This window comes from Gorilla gorilla, chromosome 11, assembly GCF_029281585.2.
Source record: "Gorilla gorilla gorilla isolate KB3781 chromosome 11, NHGRI_mGorGor1-v2.1_pri, whole genome shotgun sequence".
NCBI lineage: Eukaryota > Metazoa > Chordata > Mammalia > Primates > Hominidae > Gorilla > Gorilla gorilla.
Window position 1 is genome coordinate 100,396,040 of NC_073235.2, and position 16,381 is coordinate 100,412,420.

General features: G+C 38.0%; 1 protein-coding gene across 2 annotated transcripts in view; it reads left to right on the forward strand.

The window, feature by feature from the left end:
* The window catches only part of PLCL1 (phospholipase C like 1 (inactive)), a 344,844-nt gene that overhangs the window by 151,672 nt on the left and 176,791 nt on the right, over positions 1 to 16,381 (forward strand). Inside the window, exon 2 of one of the 2 annotated variants that reach the window (XM_055379335.2) lies at positions 6,731 to 6,855. The exons of the other annotated variant lie outside the window; for it this stretch is intronic. Within the exon in view, the coding sequence (XP_055235310.1) occupies positions 6,784 to 6,855 (72 nt within the window). The 5' untranslated portion in view covers positions 6,731 to 6,783. The remainder of the gene's footprint in view (positions 1 to 6,730; positions 6,856 to 16,381) is intronic. 2 annotated transcript variants of the gene reach the window in all.

Consider the following 16,381-nt stretch of genomic DNA (forward strand, 5'->3'; position numbering starts at 1 on the left):
TCCCATCTCATTCACCTGGTTCATTGCACTTATTTCTGTGTGCTTCAGAGCTCTTGTAGGCGTTTAAGTTTTTAATCCTTGCCTCCATAGCTACTAAACATCTGTGGCACCTCCACCTTTCAATTATAAATGACAAAGGGAGAACTAGGATTTCTGTAACACAGTGAATGCCTGAGCTTGGGCTGGAAAACAGAGCTATCTCTTCATTGTGAGTGTGTGTGGTTTATCACCGTTCCCAGAGTTCCCTTCTCTGGGTTCCTCAGATCACTGCCTTCTTTCACATTAATAAAAAACATGCTTTTATATTCCTGCATACTTCTTTTTCATAGGAGGTGATAGAAATTGTGAGCTGCCTTCTTCAGAGTCACTGAGTGGGGTCACTAGATAAAAAGATGGAGGAACATTGATGTAAGAATAGAAGCTACTAATTTTGCATGGAGTTGAGTTAGTTCATGAAGCAATTTCAAATGTAAGAATTACTTTCCTTTTAGCAAGGCTGGCTTTATAGGAAAACAGAATGATCAGTCTAATAGTAAGATTTCATTTTACATAGCCTCATTACTTCCCCACTTGTTCCCTCAATGCTCAAATTACTTCAACCAGGACAAATAGCAGTTCATATAGCAGAGATTGAGAGTAGCAACACATGGCTTAAATTGACAAAGGAACAAAATGGTGATATTAGAGCCATACTGCAAATACATTTTGGTTGGGGGACTAGGGAAAAGATGAAACCAAGGGACACTGTATAGTCTGAAAGCTGCAGAAGGGAAAAGTGTACAATAATGGAGAAGCTTAGAGGACCAAGATTTGCTTTACCATCTGTTCAGTATGACTGGCACAGCCACATCTTTTCTTTTCATGTTAAAATGTCTATGGCCATTTTTGGGGGGACAAAATAGATACAAATTGTCATTAGGGAATTGAGAATTAATTCAATCAGCCATATGGTTTGCAAACAAGCTTTACTTTTCTGTGTTTAAAAAATGCATTTAAGATGTATAGCATTATTATGGTTTCTCTAGAAGTCATCCTTCATAAAAGTAATTCGGTAATGTTAGAATCTCTGTCAGTTTCTTGGCAAATAGTATTCGATTATAAATTTATGCTCCACAGGACACACAATTTTAGAAATGTTCTGGAATGTTTCCAAATTTTATTTTGGAACTTGGCATTTAGTTTCTCTTTAATAATCTCAATCAATAATGGTTTATACTAGTCATAAATGTGTTAGCTTTAAATAGCTGCCATATTCCATTTCAGTAGAAATGCTTTTCCCTTTCCCATAGTGTGTATTTGAATATTCATTTTTGTGTGCAAAGTTTTTTCCTTGATACTTGGATTCCTGTGGATAAATTATTTGAAGATCATTTGGGAGTGTGGAGAGAGAGAGAGAGAGAGAGAGAGGGAGAGAGAGCATGCATAGGTTTTAATGTCTAACATTAGATTTTTTTGCTTGGGAGGTGTATGCTTGCCTCTAGATTTTTCATTCTTAGAACATTTTCTATTACTTTTTATTTCTATTAATTTTGAAGCTATCAGGGTCATTATTAACTCTAGCCAGTTGCTTATTTAAATTTTGAATAGATTTATAGCTTTTTTTATTTTTAAATCTACTTAAGAGTTTATTTATATATCCCTTTTCCTTGAAATCATAGAAAGAGAACTATTATACTTAATACTAGTTTTGTGCTTCCTATGGTATCTTTTGGAATAACCTTAGTAAAGGACTGACTATAGCTGCTGGAGGATTGCTTATTATGCTTTTCTGCTAGGAACTGTAGTCTTATAATATTAATATTTGGCTCAGACAAAATAAGCTTAGGTCCTAGGGCCGTGGCAGTTAATGTCTTTTTTCTCCAACCAAATAATAGACTCTATGTGAGAGGTGGTTTTGTAAATGAAACTTTAGACCTTAGGGGTTGTTTTGATTTACAGGATAGGTGATAATGGCACTTTCTCCTGGAACAAAGGATGAGATATTTCCTGCCTCTTCAACTGAGGTAAAGAATGGAAAGTAACAAGAAATATACTGTGTTTTAGAATATAAATAAATGGACTGGGAGGAAGGCTGTATCTATTTGAAGTAGTTATTTTATTATAATTAGTAACAAAAATAATTTGTATTTGAGTAATATAAGTGATCAAACTATCCTTGGAATGTATATGGCATAGTATACAGTAAAGTTGTTTTTAATGAGAGAAAAGTATGTTGTAAAAGACTCTATGCCCTCAGAATAGCTTGCAGAGTTTGTTCATAACTCCTTTATCTTAATTCTTATCCTCCTTCTCCCTTTAAACATCTCTAAACACAAAAGGAATGATGGTATATGTATTAATAAGTCATTTAGGATGCCAATGTAGAGACCACCCAGCATACCTATGAGCAGACTGCTGATGCTCAGAGTCACCACTTGCAGTTTGGGACATTTAAAGTGGAGTAAAATATAAATGGCTTATCTGTGTGACCACTTGATTAACCACAGGTGGATTATCCTTAGTGACTTCAAAATTTATCGTTAGTTTTTCTCTTCAACTCAGAGTTCTTCTGGATCATCCATCACTGTGTGGTAACTAACGTAAACTAATTTAATTTCTTTTTAATTTTTAATTTTTGTGGGTACACAGTAGGTATATATATTTATGGGGTACTTGAGATATTTCGGTACAGGCACACAAGCCTAATAATCACATCAGGGTAAGTGGAGCATCCATTTCCTCAATTATTTGCCCTTTCTTTGTGTTACAATGGTCCGATTATACTTTTAGTTATTATAAAATGTATAATACATTATTGTTCACTGTAGGCACTCTTTTGTGCTATCAAATACTAAGCCTTATTCATTCTAAGTATGATTTTGTACCCATTAATCATCCCCACTCCCCATTCCCCCATTACCTTTCCCAGCCTCCAGTAATTATCTTTCTACTATCTCCATGGGTTTGTTTTTATTTTTAGCTTCCACAAATAAGTGAGAACATGCAAAATTTGTCATTCTGTGCCTGACTTAACATAATGTCCTCCAGTTCTGCCTATGTTTTTGCAAGTGGAAGGATATCATTCTTTTTTATGACTGAATAGTACTTGATTGTGTATATGCACCACATTTTCTTTATCCATTTGTCTCTTGATGGACACTTATGTTGTTTCCAAATATAGGCTATTGTGAACAGTGTTGCAGCAAACATGGGAGTACAGATATCTCTTTGATATACTGATTTCTTTTCTTCTGAGTATATACCTAGCAGTAGGATTGCTGGATCATATGTTAGCTCTATTTTTAGTTTTTTGAGGAACCTCCAAACCGTTCTCCATAGTGGTTGTACTAATTTACAACCACTATGGATTGTACCACCTATGGATGAAGGTTCCCTTTTCTTCACACCCTTGTCAGCATTTGTTATTGACTGAATTTGGTTAAAAGCCATTTTAACTGGGGCGAGATGATATCTCATTGTAGTTTTGATTTGCATTTCTTTGATAATCAGTGATGTTGAGCATCTTTTTATATGCCTGTTTGCCTTTTGCATGTCTTCTTTTGAGAAATATCTATTCAGATCTTTTGCCCATTTAAAAGTCAGATTGTTAGATTTTTTCCTATAGAGTTGTTTGAGCTCTTACATACTCTGGTTATTAATCCCTTGTTAGATGGACAGTTTGTGAATATTTTCTCCCCATTCTGTGTGATGTCTCTTCACTTTGTGGGTTGTTTCTTTTGCTGTGCAGAGCTTTTTAACTTGATGTGATCCCATCTGCCCATTTTTGCTTTGGTTGCCTTTGCTTGTAGGGTATTAATCAAGAAATCTTTGCCCAGTCCAATGTCCTAGAGAGTTTTCCCAATGTTTTCTGGTAGTAGTTTCACAGTTTGAGGTCTTAGATTTAAGTCTTTAATTCATTTTGATTTGATTTTTGTATATTGTGAGAGATAGGGATCTAATTTCATTCTTCTCTGCATGTGGATGGCTATCCAGTTTTTCCAGCATCATTTATTGAAGAGGAGATCCTTTCCCCAATGTATGTTTTTGTCACCTTTGTCAAAAATGAGTTTGCTGTAGAGGTATGGATTTGTTTCTGGGTTCTCTATTCTGTTCCATTAGTCTATGTATCTGTTTTTAAAACCAGAGTGCCATGCTGTTTTGGTTACTGTAGCTTTGTAGTATAACTTGAAGTCAGATAATGTAATTTGTCTAGTTTTCTTCTTTTTGCTTAGGTTAGCTTTGGCTATGGTGTGTCTTTTGTGGTTTTATATAAATTTTAGGATTGTTTTCTCTCTTTCTGTGAAGAATGTCATTGGTATTTTGATAGAGATGGCATTGAATCTGTAGATTTCTTTCAGTAGTATGAACGTTCTAACAGTATTAATTCTTCCAATCCATGGACATGGAAGAATCTTTGAGTTCTTTGTGTCCTTTTCCATGTCTTTCATAAATGTTGTATAGTTTTCATTGTAGAGATCTTTCAGTTTTTTGGTTAATTCCTGGGTATTTTATTTTATTTTATTTGTAGCTAATATAAATGGGATTGCTTCATTGATTTATTTTTCATGTTGTTCATTGTTGGCATATAGACATGCTACTGATTGTTGTATGTTGATTTTGTATCCTGTAACTTTACAAAATTTGTTTATCGGTTTTAATAGTTTTTTGATGGAGTCTTCAGGTTTTTCTAAATATAAGATCATACCATCTGCAAACAAGGAAATTTGACTTCTTCCTTTCCGATTTCAATGCCCTTTATTTCTCTCTTGTCTGATTGCTCTAGCTAGGAGTTCCAATTAATGGTGGTAAAATGGGCATCCTTGTCATGTTCCAGATCTTAGAGGAAAGGCTTTCAGTTTTTTTGCTGTTCAGTATGATACTAACTGTGGGTCTGTCTTATATGGCTTTTATTATGTTGAGGTATGTTCTTTTTATACCCTGTTTTTTGAGAGTTTTTATCATGAAGGGATATTGGATTTTATCAAATGCTTTTTCAGCATCAATTGAAATAATCATATGTTTTTTGTCTTTTATTCTATTGATATGATATATCACATTGATTAATTTGTGTGTGTTGAACCATCCTTGCATTCCTAAGATAAATCCCACTTGGTCATGATGAATGATTTTTTAATATGCTATTGAATCTGGTTTGATAGCATTTTATTGATGGTTTTATTGGCCTGTAGTTTTCTTTTATTGATGTATCTTTGTCTGATTTTTGCATCAGGGTAATACTGGACTTGTAGAATGAGCTTGGAAGTATTCCCTCATCCTCTATTTTTTGGCATAGTTTGAGTAGGAGTAGTATTAGTTTTTCTTTAAATATTTGGTAAAATTCAGCAGTGATGGCATCAGGTCCTGGGCTTTTATTTGCTGGGAGACTTTTTACTACAGCTTTGATCTTTTGTTTACTTGTTACTAATCTCTTCAGGGTTTGGATTTCTTCATGGTTCAATCTTCGTAGGTTGTATTTGTCTAGGAATTTATTCATCTCTTCTAGGTTTTCCAATTTATTGGCATATAGTTGCTCATAGCAGCCTCTCATGGTCTTTTGAATTTCTGTGGTATTGGTTGTCATATCTCCTTTAACATCTCTGATTTTATTTATGTAGGTCTTCTGTCTTTTTTTCTTAATCTAGCTAAAGTTTTGTTGATTGTTTTTAATCTTTTCAAAAAATCAGCTTTTAGTTTCATTGATCTTTTGTATTGTTTTCTTCATTTATTTCTGCTTTCATCTTCACTATTTTTTCCTGCTGATTTTGTGTTTGGGTTGCTCTTGCTTTTCTAATCTTTAAGATACATTGTTAGATTGCTTATTTGAAGTTTTACTTCTTTTTTGATGTAGGCACTTATAATTATACATTTCCCTTTTAGCACTGTTTTTGCTATATCCCATAAGTTTTAGTATGTTGTGTTTCCAATATCACTTGTTTCAAAAAAATTTTCAGTTTCCTTCTTAATTTCTTTATTGACCTATTGGCCATTCAGGAACAGGAGCATGTTGTTTAATTTCCATGTGTTTGTATAGTTTCCAAAGTTTCTCTTGTTAATGATTTCTAGTTTTATTCCACTGTGGTTAGAGTCTCACCCAAGGCCCACAGCATGTACTACCTGGCTACGACTCTTGACTATTCAGGGCCCAAGGGCTCTTTAGTCAGCAGGTGATGAATCCTGCCAGGACTGGGTTCTTCCCTTCAAGGAAGGGGTTTTCTTCTGGCTCAGGGTGTGTCTAGAAATGTCATCTGGGCATCCAGGAGATAGGGCCTCAGAACTCTGCCTGGTGCCCTATCCTACTATGGCTGAGCTGGTATTCAAGTTGCAAGACAAAGTCCTCTTTACTCTTCCCTCTCCACTCCTCAAGCAGAAGGAAGGAGTCTCTTTTGGAGCTGTGAGCTGTGTTGCCTGTGGTTGTGGAAGAGATGGTGCACATGAGCTGGTCTCACTAGGTCACATGCCCCCAAGTTCACTGTCTCTGAGCCCAGCACAGCACCAGGACTTTCCCAAGAATTGCAGTCCTTGTGGCCTAGACTGCCTTTCAAGTTTATTTAGGACCTCAGAGTACTTTAGCCAGGGTGACAAGCCTTGCCAGAATTCAGGTTCTGACTTCTGGGATGGGTGATTCCCTTTTGGCTAGGGCTGGCCTGAATTCGCCCTCCATTGAGTTTTGCCTGTATTGCTTTCTGCTGTGACAGAGCAAGACTGAGTTTCAGTGTAAAGTCTAACAATCACTGTGCTCTCCCTTCCCCAGGCACATAGATTCTCTCTTTGAACAATGCAGCTGCTGCAGGGGATGGGGAAGGGATGGCACTGGCAATTCAAGACTGCCTTTCCTACTTCTTCAGTGCCTCTTTCACCAATATGAAGTTAAAACAGGTACTGTGGTCACTTACCTGATTTTTGGTTCTTATGATGGTGCTTTTTTTTCTGTGAATAGTTGTTCAATTTGGTGTTCCTTCAGGGAGGATGATTGATGGAGGCTACTATTTGGCCATCTTGCTCTGTCTCCATCCATACTAATTTTTTTTTTTTTTTTTTTTTTTGAGACAGAGTTTCGCTCTGTCACCCAGGCTGGAGTGCAGTGGCACAATCTTGGCTCACTGCAAGCTCTGCCTCCTGGGTTCACGCCATTCTCCTGCCTCATCGATACTAATTTTTTTTATATCTGCCTGGGCCCTGTAGCTAGAGTAAGGTCAGAGTCTGGGGCAGAACCAAACATGGAAGCAGAGTCTGCTGCTCCAGCTCAGAGACTAGAGGGTCAGAGAGTTGAATGGGTGCTGACATTGTGGATCCCCAGTGAGAACTTGCTCCTGTAACCTTACAAGAAAAACTGCTTTTCTACAGGAGAATCACCACGTTACATTAGCAGTTTATTTATTTATTTATTTTTGAAATGGAGTCTTGCTCTGTCTTCCAGGCTGAAGTGCAGTGGTATAATCTCAGCTCACTGCAACCTCTGCCTCTCAGGTTCAAGCAATTCTCCTGCCTCAGCCTCCAGGATAGCTGGGATTATAGGCACGTGCCACCACGCCCAGCTAATTTTTGTATTTTTAGTAGAGATGGGGTTTCACCATGTTGGCCAGGCTATTCTCTTTCTGATCACTTATTGATAATCTTGACCTAAATTTAGAAGTAACTTGGGTATCACTAGATACATATGGGCAACTGCAATGCATTCTAAACTGAGTAATTAGAATTGAAATAATCTGCTCAAAAGTAGGAACACTGCTTTCCATTTTATATTTCTTTATTTACTTTGGGGGTTTCTTTAGTGACTCTCCCAGGACTTGTATGTGGGTTCATTATTTACTTGACAGTTAAAAAGTTGGTCAGAAAAGTTATGTCTGCCTCCTAGTCATAAATGAAAAGGTAAGAAATCCAGAGGAAAAAATTACATCTTCTCTCTTGGTTTATTTTTAATATCAATAAAATGTCAGTGCCCTTTAAATGTTGAACTTTATCGTGCATATGAACTTTGAATTATTTTTGTTCAGAAGAGAGAAACATGGAAAGAAATTATATGCTCCCTCATATAACTCAAGGGCCTGATCCATCAAAGCTAGAAAAGTTATTGTCATCTTGGGTGACTTTTGATTTCTCCCTTGTTCTTGTAAGGCCTACTCTCTTCCACTCACCAATATCTTCTAGTAACTTCCCCCTGGTGATGTGTGGCTGGCTGAGTAGCTTCTTGAGAACATAGCCATTATTGAGCTTAATTGTCTTTCACTTATTATTCTAGTGACATTCTATTACCTCAAGATAACATACAAGTCTAATTTACCTAAGTGGATACTGCTTTTGTGTGTTACATTATGCTTTAGAATTTCAAGGTTCTGAAATTATTTTATGCTTTTTAGGAATCCAAAAATTAAGCTTTTTTCTGTTATTTTCTTTAATCTTCACTAGTAAATGAGATTAACATGCATGGAAGTCTGGCCTTGGGAGAACTAAACCCAAGTGGTCACATAAAACCCAGGAACTATGTCAGCCTTAAAAGGCCAATCCATCATTCCTAGCAAGGTGAATGTACCACACAGAATTATCAGAGACCCCCCCCCTTACAAAATGGTAATAACAAAAATATTTGTCATTTTTGGGGTACTTTCTAGGTTTCCTTATAAAATGGTAATAACAAAAGTATTCATCATTTTTGGGGTACTTTCTAGGTTTCCAACTCTTTAGAGATATTATTCTAAGGCAATTAACTGGGAAAATAGAAATAGTTAAAAATCACTTTCTTTGCATTGAAGGGCTTCCAGTATACCATGGTGCTAACTTAATTCTCCAGTTTTAGTTTCCATTCCTCAATAAAAAATTATTTTATCTAATCAGAATGGTCTGTTTCTCAACAAAGCAGTCTCTCAATACCAGTACAGGATGCTGATTAGGAAATTAAAGTTGTTCTTCTGGAGACTATCTTTGGTTTTTCACTGAATTTCTTATTCTACTGGACGTTTTCAGAACATAGTGCAGGTATTAGTCACTGCAGATTACTCCCCTTTCTTCTGAGATCTTAGAATGTTCTGGATGATCTGATGGCTGGTTCAGAGATGGCTGTTTTATAAGTTAAGAGTAATTCATTTAAAACAGGGTCCCCAACCCCCAGGCCACGGTCTGGTTAGGAACCGGGCCACCCAGCAGGAGGTGAGCTACAGGTGAGTGAACACTATCGCCTGAGCAGTCCACCTCCTGTCAGATCAGTGGCAACATTAGATTTTCATAGGAGTGGTAACTATTTGTGAACTGCATATGCAAGGGATCTAGATTGTGTGTGCCTTATGAGAGTCTAATGCCTGATGATCTGAAGTGGAAGAGTTTCATCCTGAAACCACCTCCCACTCTGGTCCATGGAAAAATTATCTTCCATGAAACTAGTCCCTGGTGCCAAGAAGTTTGGTGACCACTGATTTAAAAGGACAATTTACACAAAATCACCCTCAAAGTGCATGTGTGAGTCTAGCATATGTTGTAGTGTACATTTTTTTATAGGGTGTGCGTAGTGGCAATATGTTCTCTATAATAGAGTTGAGATATCTGCTTTCTCAAGGCTAGACTCTGAGTTAATTAGGTGGAGTGATCCTCGTGATGTGTAAGACAGTTCCAGGCAAGTGCTATTTATGGCTGCTTCTCCATTAGTGCCAGCAGTAACTTGACTCTCCCCTCAACTCCCTAAGCCTTTTATCTCTCTCTTACTGAGAGCTTTCATCACCTCCATCCTGTGTTGTAGATCTAGCTATCTACTCTTTTTCTCCCTTCTTGTTTTTCACATTGCTTGACTCATAATGTTTGCTTAATACATATGGTAATCATTGATATTGTACAGCAAATATTTCCAGCTCTCAGTCTTCTGAGCAGATGATAAGATTGTACTTTCCACCATCTTTGGCCAAATGACTCACTTTGACCAAAGAAATGTGATCAGAAGTGATGCAAATTATTTTCAGGTGAAATCATTTAATAGCCACTGCTCAACTCCTACTTTTCCTTCCTATTCACTGTGATGGTATGTAGAGATGAAGTCTGAGTCCCTGAATGACTGCAATGTCCAGAGTCTCCTGCTGACCTGCAAAGTGCATGTAGTTTAAACTAGAAATATACTTTTGATTCTTTGAGCCATTGAGATTTTGGGGTGGTTTGTATACAGCATAACCTGACTTATTCTGACAAATGCACTGGACCTGTACTTTCCAATATGATAGCCACCAGCTACATGTGGCTATTGAGCCCCTGAAGTATGGCATCTTATTTCATTTTCTGTTGCTGTAACGGAATACTCAAGACCGAGTAATTTACAGAGAAAAGAAATTTATTTCTCACATTTCTGGAGGCTGGAAAGTCCAAGAGGATGGTACCAGCATCTGATAAGGGCCTTCTTGCTATGTTATCCTATGGTGGATGGTAAGCAGGCAAGTGAGTGTGTGTAAAAAGAGAGAGCATGGGGTCCAGGCTCACTTAATAAAAACCTAGTCTTGCAATAACAAACCCACTCCCATGACAATAGCATTAATCCATTCATGAGAGTGCAGTCCCCATGACCTAATCACCTCTTAAAGGTTCCACCTCTTAATACTGTCACAATGGCAATTAAATCTCAATGAGAGTTTTGGAGTGAACATTCAAACCATAGCATGTGGCTAGTCCAAATGGAGATGTACTATAAGTGTAAAACCCATGCTGAATTTTGAAGACTTAGTATGACAAAAAGTATGTGAACTATCTCAATAATTTTTGAATATTAGTTACATGTTGAAATAATATTTTGGATATATTAGGTTAAATAAAATATAGTATTACAATTTATTTTACCTGGTGCTTTTTACTTTTAAAAAGTTACACATGGTTTGCATTATCTTTCTGTTAGTGCTGCACTGAACTACAAGCTTATTGAAGACAAGAGTTGTATCCCTTTTACCTTTTTTTCCCCCACAACATCCAACAGTGTCTGGGATATGAGATAATGCAACATTAATGTAGGTTTAATGAGCAAACTGTGTCTCCATTTATATGTAGTTTAACATTTAACAAATAATGCAGTTCTCAACATGAAGTTTGTTTGTATTTTTGTGTTTAATAATTCCTTCTTGTAATTCCGTTAGCTAAAGAGTAACTCAAATCTTTTTCAATCATCAGATAATTGAATATTATATTTTGATGTTATGTTTATGCTATAATAAGAAGGCTGGGGTTATGCCCATTAAATACTTCTCCTGATGAAATTTTTTAGCAAGGTCACTCCTTATGGCTAACATTTTCTTATCTTTGTAAAAATAACAAAGAAGTCCCTGTTTGTTCAGTCATAGTTGTGACCTTTATTTCTTTTCCAATATCTGCCACTTAGGATATTTATTAAATTAGGCCCCTTTGCATGGGGCCTTGTGCTACAAACCAAAAGGAAACAGAAAAAGAGAAATGGAGCTGCCATGAAGTCCTTCTGCAGTATCAGCTGTGGGGACTGCACATGTGAGGAAGCAGTTCTTTGGATTTTTAGATGAGTGAGACAGAAAGTAAAATAGGTGGTAAAAAGAGTCACTGAAAGGAACAACATACCTTAACAAATAAAGGGTGGGGGAAACACAAAGTACCAAATAGGCTGGAAAACATCTTAAGCACTTAATGAATTATAGCTATTGCCATGAAAGTGTACGAACCCAGAAGGAGTTATGGACGGATGCATACTAGGCTGTTCCATTGGCTAAGGAGCGGCAGGGGAGGTGACACAGGGGAAGGGGAAGATAGATACTCTCATCAAAAGACCATAGAATTAGCAAGAACTTGTCCACAAACCAACTTATATACTATTCCATGTGCATAAAATCACATATTATGTGTATGTGCATAGAAAGATATTACAACAGTGGTTACCAAACTGTAGTGATTCTTTCACTGTATGGTGGCTGAATCTCAGGTGACTTTTAGTTTCTTTGTTACACATTTTGAACTTTTCTCCAAATGAGCATGTATCATCTGTATACTCAGCAAATAATCTGATCTAGCATTTTTTCATTTATGGGTAACATCAGGACAAAGATTAAGAACCCAACCAAAAATTGTCTATATTATTTGCATTCTGTTGAATGCTAATTTTTAAAATAAAACTGTCAAATTATTATAAATATAAAAGTAATCAGAAGTATACTGCCAGTACATGCATTTTGGTTATCACAGAATATTTTAAATGTACATGTTTATAGGCCTAGTATCCTCCTCCCTGGGTTAGGCTCCAATTGATTTTCTAAATGGCACAGGGAAGTAGCTGGTTCAGGTCATGGAGGCATCTTATCTGAAAGTGAACATTTCTTCAGAAATAAAAAATGCTTTTGTAAGATTATAGAAGATTTGGGAATTATGCCATGAGGGCACATGCTGAGTAATATGTTTTTGAGGCAGGCTGCCAAGTTTCGTCAAAGAAAGGCAAGTACAGGGTTTGTTTTGCAATGTCTGGAAAACTTGGAACTCTAATTTCTTGGAAAATCTTTCCAAGATAAATTCAGTATGAAGGCATTCTACCTCAAAAAATTACATGTAGCAAGAGGAAAGGAAAAACAAAGTGTAACAAGATGTGAGATGAGAAAAGGAGATTTTTTTTCCCCAAGAGATGCGACCTTGTTGAGTTCAATTACATGTCTGACAGCATCAGAGAAAACATCCTCGTAATGTTAATTTTACTCAAACTCCTGAGTGTGGGTAAAGTAAAGAAATTATCCTTCATCATCAGTGCACTTTTATCCATCTTTAAAAATGTACAAAATATAAGGTGTCATATATCCAAAAATATTCTGAATTGCTGGAGATCTTGAGCAAGCCGTTTACATTTTCTGGGTCCATTTTTCTCCTTTGTCTAATCTGGAGGGTTTAGATGTAAAAAGTGCTATGGTCTCTCCTAGGTTTAATTTTTTTAAGTAAAACAAATTATTATTTTTGACATATTCACATACCCTTTGATATATGTCAGCAAAATTTTTTCCTTATCAAGGTCTAATTCTTATATGGTGTGAAAAGCACTGTGGTTACTTCATAGACATGATCGAAAACTAGGACCTTCCCCATTGTCCCTTCCAGTTCTCCATACACTTTGAAGCCTTTGCATGGTTGTCAGAAGGGTTGTAGTGATCGATAAACAGGAAGAATCCAACTGACACAGGTTCTGTATCAATGAGATGGCTGTGCAGAGCAGGAGACTCAGCAATATTCTCCCCCTGGCAAGGATAAACTACCCTTGCCCTCAAGTCTTCTTGGAGCTGCCTTGCTACTGGTGACTCTGCCTAATGAGGTGGGAGATCTGCTCAGGTTCTTTAAGAAGCACAATCTGGGTCTTCATGAGGCGAGTCCCTACTGTTCCCAGAGGCTCTCAGCCACAGTAGTGCATGGAGGTATGAACTAAGAAGCTGTAGAAGGATACAAGTGCACTTTGCTTGGCGACTGCTTACCACCGTCTTTCCTTATGGGCTTGAGAGCTGGTGGAAACCAATTCAGCAGATTTTTGAGTGACTTTTGAATTGAAGGTGAATTCTAGGAGATCTGACTGTCCCAAGTAGGATGATACTTTAAGCCTTTCTGATGTGTTTACCATAATTCAATTGAAGAACATTTATGTATAGTTTATTCATGAATCCTACATTTATTGAGGGCCTGCCCTATGCCATTTTGGTGGGGAGAAGTATAAAAATAATAAAAAAGTATAATTTAGTACAGAATGACTAGGTACTAATTAAAATTGAGACAGACTCATAGAGGAGGTAACATTTCACTCTCAGTGAAAAGAAGAGCAAGCCATGAAAAGGTTTGATGTCAGGATATTCCAGGAGAGGGATTGGCAAGGGAATGGTGGGGAGGAGCTTCACATGTTCAGGGAAAAGGAAGAAGTCCAGTGTGGCCGGAGTACATGAGCAAAGGGGAGCATGACAGGAGTTGAGGTCAGGGAGGTGGGCAGGCGTGAGGTCAAGTGGGCCTTGCAGGCCATGGGGAAAAATTTGGATTTTATTGTAAGAGCAGTTAACCATTAGAGGGTTTAAACAAGAGAATGATAGGACCTGATTTGTACTTTTCTTGGTTCCTGTGGCTGCTAGGTGAAGAATGGATAGTGGAGGAGTAGAGAGAATAGGGAATTAGTTATCTAGTCATCCAACTGAGATGTGATGGTGACTCAGACAAGGTTAGTGGCAGTGGAGAAGGAGAGAAGTGTCATGGCTTTGGGACGTATTTCAGAGTAGAGCTCACAGGACTTGCTGATGGCTGCCTGTAAGAGAATAAGAAAAGGCATAAATCAAGGAGGATTCCTATGTGTTGGACTTGGAAAAACTGGGTGTATGGTAGGGCTATTTATGAGGAGGGAGAGACCTGGGGAGGAACTGGTTTGGAGACTTACCAAGAGTTCTGATTTTGCCATATTAAGTTTGGGTGGCCTAATAGATATTGAAGGAAAGATATCAGACAGGCAGCTTGAATTGCTATGGAAAGTCCTGGGCTGGAGATTTCAATTTGGGAACCACTGGCATGGATCTGATGTGAATTGTGAAAAGATAAGTAAAAGTTTAAACCAGTCCTGTAATTCATCTTGAGCATGTGCTACTTTCAGTCAGGAAAAAAAAGAAACCCTCCTTTATGAAATGATATGGTAATTATTGCTTACTACTTAGAGTCTTTGTAGCAGTTGATTTTCAGGCAATTAGAATAACCACATCACTTTTATCTGATAATTAGAGCTAATTTGCAAGTACTGATGATAGGCTCATTCACTGAATAAACAAAATGCAGAGCACAAAGTTTGTTTCTACAGCCATATATGTGAAGTTCCTCTTCAGGTCTTTTGCACCACAGGGCTGCTGAATTAGTGCAGAGTTTAATTCAGAATTTTCACTCTTGTTCATTGCTAAGCTCATGGCTTTATTCTGTAATGGTATTGTGTACTTTGGGAAGAATGCCGTTGGGGGAAATTCTGACCCCTTCTTCTCCCAGTCTCAGCTGCGCTGTCAGAAGCTGTTTGCCCGGACAGGCCTGGGAGCTTGGAAGCTAGCTATAGTAAGAGTGATGCTTCACATTATTGAGTGTCCACGAAATGCTTATGACAATGCCAGTTGTTTTGCATAGATTATCTCTAAATTATATTAAAACCCCTGCAAGGTAGGTATTTTTATTTCCATTTTAATGATGAGGAAACAGAAGCTTTAGGTGACATGGCTAGTAAATTACAAAATCAGGCCTAGGGTCTGCTTGCTTCTGAAAGCATCTACAATTTTCATTCTGCCAGGCTGTTAAACTGCCAAAATTTGCCTTAGTTTATTCTTCCAGTCCTGCTTTCTCCTATCAACTCTTATGTCTTTCCAGCCAAAAACCCAATTGGCTATCATCTGCATTTCTGTCTTTAAAAATCATCCCTAAGGGCCAGGCACCCCTGCAATCCCAGTACTTTGGGAGGCCTAGGTGGGAAGATTGCTTGAGGCCAGGAGTTCGAGACCAGTCTGTGCAACAGAGTGAGACCCCCTATCTCTAAAAATACTTAAAAATTAGCTGGATGTGGTGGCACGTGCCTATAGTTCCAGCTACTCAGGAGGCAGAGGCAGGAGGATTGCTTGAGCCCAGGTCATCAAGGCTGCAGTGAGCTATATTTGTGCCACTGAACTCCAGCCCGGCAGCCTGGGTAACACAGCGAGGCTCTTTTCACCCCCATCCAACAACAACAACAACGACAACAGAAAAAACAGAAAAAAGTCCCCTGAAGTATACACACCCCTACCCCGCCTCTTATGCCTCTGGTTTCTGTCTAAATATTTCAGCCCCATCCTCAAATTCATACCTTTCTTCTCCCCAACCATACCTTCCTAGTACACTCTAGGATTCTATTACTTACACAGACCTCTCATTCTTTAACTTTTCCCTTAACATTTCCCTGCACTCTTGCCAAAACTCACTCTTGGCCTTATTCTAAATTACAAGTTCCTGAGCCACATTCTTCACTCGTCGTCATTTCTTTCAATTTTCTGGCTCTCAGAGTGAGGAGCAGGAGCCAGAGAATTTCCTGCTTCCCACCATCACATCCAGTCTATTGCTTGTTCATTGCCTCTCAAGAACTTGTGTTGTGAATTCCACTCTATCCTGTGTACCACACTTCTTCCATCTTACATTCAACTCACACCTTCTGCTCACTTCTCAACCTAGAAGAGTCCACTTTTGTTGACTCTCTCTTTCTTCTATCATCTCATGGAAACTGCTAAACACTTTACCTGGTGTTCCAATCCCTGGCCTCAGAGATCTTTGGCCTGAGGACATTACGGAACTTTCTTTTCCTTTCCCTTTCCCTTCTCTTCCCTTTTTCTTTCTCAGAGTCTCACTCTGTCACCCAGGAGGGCGTGCAGTGGCATGACCTCGGCTCACTGCAACCTCTGCCTCCTGGATTCCAGTGATT